The sequence below is a fragment of the Desmodus rotundus genome, chromosome 9, assembly GCF_022682495.2.
Source record: "Desmodus rotundus isolate HL8 chromosome 9, HLdesRot8A.1, whole genome shotgun sequence".
Lineage (NCBI taxonomy): Eukaryota > Metazoa > Chordata > Mammalia > Chiroptera > Phyllostomidae > Desmodus > Desmodus rotundus.
Window position 1 is genome coordinate 43,531,380 of NC_071395.1, and position 6,894 is coordinate 43,538,273.

Below are 6,894 nucleotides of genomic sequence, written 5' to 3' on the forward strand. Positions count from 1 at the left end.
ACAGTGTCTCTCAGCAACCAGAGCATTGTGTAGGTTTGGTGTGTTTGGGGGACAACATGTTGCTTATCTACAAATTTTGCTTGAGCTCATTTCTGCTGCTACCTGTAAACTTGCCCACCTTTAACGAGCATGACTACCGCCAAAGATTCCAGACTGTGAAAACTGCTGTGCAAAAGGCACACCTGGTAGTGTCCTCAGAAACTCCTTCGTTATAAGGCTTCAGAGATGGTCTCTTACACCTCTGGGGTGTGATATCTGTCTTGCTGTTTGGTTAGTTATTGTGAGTAGATGTTTATCAATTTTATTAATTTTCACAAGGAACTTGCTTTTATTGTTTTATTTTTCTTCACTGATTTCACACAATTACCTTGATTTCTTTCCTAAGTGTTATTTCTTTTCTAAATTAATTGGGGTGACATTTGTTAATAAGATTTTACAGGTTTCAAGTGTATATAATCTGTATATTGCACTGTGTGCCCACCTCCAGGAGTCAAATCATCTTCAGTCCCCATATATTTGACCCCTTCTACCTTCTACTACCACCCCAAACCCCTTCCCTCTGGCAACCACCATACTGTTGTCTGTGTCTATGAGGTTCAGTTTTATATCCCATACATGAGTGAGATCATATGATTCTTAGCTTTTTCTGACTTGTTTCACTTAGCATAGTATTCTCAATAACCATTCATGTTGCCACAAATGGCAGTATTTCACCTTATAGCTGAGTAGTATTCCACAGTGTGTGTGTGTATATATGTTTATATATGTATATATATGTATATGTATATATGTATGTGTGTGTGTATATATTTTTTAATTCTGCTGACTTTGGATTTAATAGTTCTTCTTTTTATTTTTTGTAGTTGGATGCTTGTGTTAATAATTGTAGATTTTTTCCTAGCGTATTCATGTGATGGCATGAATTTCCCTTCAGGGATTGCTCATGCTGCAGCCCATGACAAATGATGTGTTTTATTTTTATTTCATGTAGTTCAAAATAACTTCTTTTTAATTTTGAAAGTTCTTTGATTTCATGTGTTATCGAGAACTTGTGTCATTGAATGTTCACATATTTGGAGGTTTTCCGACTATCACCCTGCTACTGATTTCTAGATTAATGCCTTTGGTGTAAGGGCATATTGTGTACAACTTCTGTTCTTTCAGATTTGTTAAAGTGTGTTTTAGGTCCCAGGATCTGTCCTGGTATGTTCCATGTGAACTTTAGAAAAATGTGAGTTCTGCTCTTGTTGAATGAAGTATTTTATAAATCACAGTTAAATTCAGTTGTGATGTGGCATCATTGAGTTTGTCTCTGTCCTCGGCTTTATGCCTGCTGGGATTTATTATTCATGATGTGGACTGTTGAAGTCTGTAACTATAGTAGTGGATTCATCCATTTCTGCTTGCCTTCTGTCAGTTTTGCCCATGTATTTTGCTTCTCTGTTGTTAAGAACATACATGTGAAGATTGCTATGCCTTCTTGGAGAATGGGCCTCTTTATTATTATTTTAAATAAACTGTCATCTGTTATATTAATTATGCTAAGAAACAAAAGATATTTATTACACCTTAATTTATTCTTTTTCTAATTTACTACATCATCATTTACATTCTTTCTGATGAATATTATTTCTTTCAAAGTAGGTGAACTCATGACAAATACCTCAATTTTTGAATGTTGCTGAAAGACTTTATTTTCCTTTATTTTTGAATGATAATTTTGTTTGACACAAAATTCTAGAACAGTGGTGTAAAAAATACTTAATTTTACTTCAGTTTCTTTTTGCTTGAATGGTTTCAGAAAAGAAATTTGATTTAGTTCTTTTGTTTCATGGTAACTAAGGTGTTTTCCCCTTTGGCTTTTTTCAATATATTCTTTTTGTCTTTGACTTTTGCCTGATTTGAAATATTTGGTTGTCATATTTAGTGTTATTTGAACTCTCTGACTTGACCCTTTTTTGTCTATTATAATTTTTTTAAAATCTTAGTGAAAGATTACTTCACTTATTTTTTTCTGTTCTTTTCCACCACATCTCCCCTCCTTCCCCTTGTGCCCCACATCTGCACAAGGCAATACAAAAACCTTAGTGCCCCCTCTTGTAGTCACAAGAGATTGAATCCATGCAAGCTCCCGCCCTTGTGTGTGAATTCTCAGCCTAGTGCGGGGGTGTCAAACGCATTTTCACTGGGGGCCACATCAGCCTCTCGGTTGCCTTCAAAGGGCCAAATGTAATTTTAGGACTGCATAAATGTAACTACTGCTTAACAGTTAAGTGAGAACTTGGTGCTGTTGCCGGGTAGAAACAAGGTACCAGCCAGATAAAACAGGGTGGAGGGTCAGATTGGGCCCATGGGCCTTGTGTTTACCACCTGTGCCCTAGTGCATTTCTATCCTCAAAAAACAAGTCCATGAAGTTTTCTTTTTGCTGCTGTTCTCTCAGGCTATTTCATGCCTGCTGAAGACGCGTGGCTTGCTCCCTCCAGAGACTCACCTGCGGAAGTAATAAGTCCTTTCGTTCCCTGTTGGCCGTGTGTGCTGTCATCAGCTGAGGGAGTCCCATGCTTGGGTTGAGCTATCTTGTTCCTTTACTGCATGGGCAGGGGTTGGGGAAGTGGGTTTGGAAATGAAAGAAGAAGGGAGGGCATTCTCTAGAGTGGCTGATGAGGAAAAGCTTCCTTCTAATTGGGGAATAGAGGCTTTATGTTCTTTTGAAGGAAAGTACTGCAAACACCTTTATGTAATTTACAATCATGGGCAAATTCATCATTACACCGTTGTGGATGTCAATGAACTCCCTTGCAATCTGCAGCTTTGAACCTGTTCCTCAGTGTCAGCAGGTCCCCAAATTGACTATTATGGTTGTGCCAGAGAGAGCACGCTGGCATATTAGTGTCTAGTGTGTGTGTCTGTGTGTGCCAGAAATGGGCTGGCAGCAGCCTGGAGGCACAGGAGTGTAGGGATTTTGTGGTCTAACTTGTCCTCCCTTCTTCCTAAGATCTGAGCTCCAAATTCTAAGAACTGAGTCTGTGATAAATACTACACAAGATAAAAGCAGAGTGGGGTGGGGTGGAGGGATGGGGACAAAAGGCATACGACTGTAACTGAATAACAATAAAAATTAAGAAAAAGAAAAAAAGATAAAAGCAGAGCTTCTTCACAAGAATATTTTTATTCAGCCAGCTGCCTCAGATTACAGGTGTACCTTGGAGATAGTAAAGACCATTGCAATAAAGTCCATGAGTTGATAATGAATAGTATAATTTTTTTTGTTTCCCAGTGTATAAAGAAGTTTTATTTACATAATACCTTAGTCTGTTAAGAGTGCAGTACTTTTTGTGTATAATGTCAGTGTACATGCCTTAATTAAAAATATTTTATTGCTAAAAAATGCTCACCATCATCTGAGCCTTCAGGGAATTGTAATGTATTATTGGTGGAGGGTCTTATCTCCATACTGATGAAAATGCAGTATCTGCCAAGTGCAATAAATCAAAGCTCAATAAACAAGTATTGGGGTCAGAAAAAAGAGCTTCCAGTTTTCATATGATTTTATTTATTTAAACCTCATGCAGATGAGGTTTATGGGGTACTGTAAATAGATTGAGAGAAATGAAGGATTTTTTTCACAAGGAATTGATGGTTTTAAAATAATAATATTTGTTTTATTTGCATTATTTGTGTCATTTCCCAGCATGCTCTGAACCTTGCCAATAGAGAAAAATATGGTGTGATGTGATCACAGAAAAATGTGTTAATAATTTTTACTTGTTAATGATGGTGCTCATTATAGAAGGAATGAAGTGTTGATAAATTTTTGATGATTAATTCATAGTATAAATGTTTGGGGATGATAGAATCTTATGTAGCCTTCCTATAAATGGGACCTAGGTGTCCAGTGCTGTCAGTCCCACGAATCACATATTTGGGATGTTTCAGGACTCGGTGGCCTTTGAGGATGTGGCCGTGCGCTTCAGTCTGGAGGAGTGGGCCTTACTGCATCCTGCACAGAAGCAGCTCTACAGAGATGTGATGCAGGAAACCTTCAGGCACCTGGCCTCAGTCAGTAAGGATGACAAGTTACCTTCACTTCCTCAATTAGAGGACAAATATTTCTCACCCTTCACCATTGTTCTCAGATGTGGGATCCGGGAAGGGAGGACACTGGTGAATAAACTGGTCGTGGTCACAGCTCATCATTGATCTAGAAGCTAATGATTCTTCTGTAGTTTCTAATACTTTGGAATGATTTCTCTGGGTCTGTGTTTTAGGTAAAAAATGGACAGATGTTGTTATGGAAGACCAGTACAAAAACCAGGGAATAAAACAAAGGTGAGTCACACCAAGGTAAACAAGGTCTCATATAAAAAACCTGTTTGGCTGTAAAATTTTAAAAAGAAGCAACCAAAACAACCCTTGCTTCATGTTAATTACTTCTTGAAAACTTTTCACCAAATACTTTCTTATTTATGACATAGATGTTCACTTTTGCAAACTAGTTCACATGGAAACAGCATTAAGAAACCCTATCTGAGTGTCACTGTTTTGATAATTGCAAGGTAAAGTCATCTATTTCAAACACTACTGATAAAGCAGTATATCTACAATTTTGCTACAAAAAATGTAGTTCAATTATTCTAATAAATATAAAATCACTAATAAATAGCTCATTAATAATGTGCTTGCTTCTTGTTTTTTACAGAAGTCACCTGGTAGAGAGACTCTGTAAAGGGGAAAAAACTAGCCAATGTGGAGAAAATGTCAGCTTTATTCCAAATCTCAATGTGAAGAAGAAAACTGTTCCTGGAGTAAAACCCTGGGAATACTGTGTGTGGGGGGAAGTCTTCATGGATCAGTCATCCCATAATGACATCAGATGTCACCGTGGACACAAGCCCTCTGAGTATCAGAAATATGAAGAGAAGCCATATAAGTGTAACATGTGTGGGAGAGCTTTCAGCTATCTTCAGTGTTTGGAAAAACATGAACAAAATCACAACGGTGAGAAACCCTATAAATGTGAGGAATGTGGGAAAACCTTCATTTGGCTCAAAACCCTTCAGAAACACGTGATCACACACACTGCAGATTCTCCTTACAGATGTAAGGTGTGTGCGAAAACCTTTAGTTCTTCAACTTCATTGCAAGTATGTGAAAGAACCCACAGAGGAGAGAAGCCCTACCAATGTCAACACTGTGGAAAAGCCTTCAGATGTTATAAAAGTTTTCAAAGACATGAAAGAAATCACACTGAAGAGAAACCCTATGAATGTAAGGAGTGTGGAAAGGCCTTCATATCTTCCAGTTCCTTACAAACACACGAAAGGACTCACACTGGAGAGAAACCCTTGGAATGTAAACACTGTGGTAAAGCCTTCATTTCTCGAAAATCCCAGCAAAAACACATGAAAATACACACTTGACATACAACTTTTCAATGTAAGGCATGTGAAAAAGCACTCAGTTGCCTTAATTTGTATCCCAGATATAAAAGATTTTCACACTGGAAAGAAACGCTGTGAATGAAAAAAATGTGGTAAAGCCTGTGGAGAACCGAGGTCCTTACAATGATATGAAAGAACTTAAACTGGGGAAAAAAGTGTGAATGTTAGGTGTGTGGAAAAGCTTTTAACAAAACCCTTCAAAGTCATGAGATGAGAGCGCACACCTGAGAAAACTATGCAGATACGGGGCGCATGGGAGCGCCTTCAGCCATTTCTCCTTTGAAGGTGTGAGAGGACTCTCTGGGTCCAACCTCTGAATGTGAATAGTGTGGGAAAGGCTTAGTTAGGCCTGTATCCTTACATGTAGAACTTCCACACACAAAAAATATATAAAAATGTAAATAATATACTAAGGCTTGATGAAAATTAATTCATATATAATTTTGTAGAAAAAATTTGACATTAAAGAGTTGATAACAAAATTGTAAATTATGTGTAGGGGGTGGATATAAGGGGACTGAATGGAAATGGAAAAAATACATTTTTTTTAAACTGTAAATTATGTTTACCAATCTTCTTTCTTTTCTTACTATCCAGTGCATCATTGTACAACTTAAGCTGGTCCTCTGCATGGGTAGATTCCCAGTTTTTAACAGATATTTTAATCCCAGTATAAGTGGGCCTGTGCAATTCAAACTTTTGTTGTTCAAGGGTAAACTGTGATTACTTAATATGTAATAAGTCCATTATATATAGTTTTCCTTTCCTACTGTATAAGCCTCCTTTTTCATTCTAATAAAAAGTTGAAGTAAGTTTTACGTTTGTCAAGTTTATGAAAGAATAAAGTTTCATGTGAGTTATTTTTAATTTTAAAATTGTGCTTTTTCTCTTGACTGGTATACAGTAAATAGTTGTTGATTTAAGAAGAGAGACCTGTGATAGGACAAAATATCTAAGTTGGGGATATTCCGTCTTGTGATAGTGTTAGAAAGTAGGTTTTCCAGGATTCATTTTCTCTGTTGTTCCATATTAAAATTCACCAATAGCCTCACTTGCATGTGATTTGGAAGGCAGAAGCCAAGAAGACATTAGTCAAATATTGGAGCCACCACCATACAGAGGGGAGACAGAGGTACATGGGGGCTTTGAGGACACTATCTTCCAGCTGATTTCTTAGCTTTCAACTCTTTGATTTTCATTTTCTTAGAGGTGTAGGTTACCTCTGATATCTTCACAAGATGTACATGAAAGATCCATCAGAGTTTGGATTTTTCTGCAAGCCCCCTTGTGTCCACCAGGAAACTGACTCGACTTTTATGCTTGGGATATTCTTCGATTTTCTTCTTCTCTGGGTTATATCAGCATAGATTTGTATAGGAAACACCTTATGCTGTCAACCGTGCTAGTGAGTGTGTTTTCCTGGTGGCCCGTGACGTCTGCAATGGTGCCATC

The 6,894-nt window shown here is 37.5% G+C and overlaps 1 protein-coding gene across 1 annotated transcript in view; it reads left to right on the forward strand.

The window, feature by feature from the left end:
• LOC112301370 (zinc finger protein 564-like) overlaps positions 1-6,211 on the forward strand; it is a 29,711-nt gene extending 23,500 nt beyond the window's left edge. Inside the window, exons 3-5 of the mRNA XM_071219265.1 lie at positions 3,938-4,064; positions 4,270-4,330; positions 4,701-6,211. Coding sequence (XP_071075366.1) covers positions 3,938-4,064; positions 4,270-4,330; positions 4,701-5,421 — 909 coding nt within the window. The 3' untranslated portion in view covers positions 5,422-6,211. The remainder of the gene's footprint in view (positions 1-3,937; positions 4,065-4,269; positions 4,331-4,700) is intronic.
• The last annotated feature ends 683 nt before the right edge of the window (positions 6,212-6,894 follow it).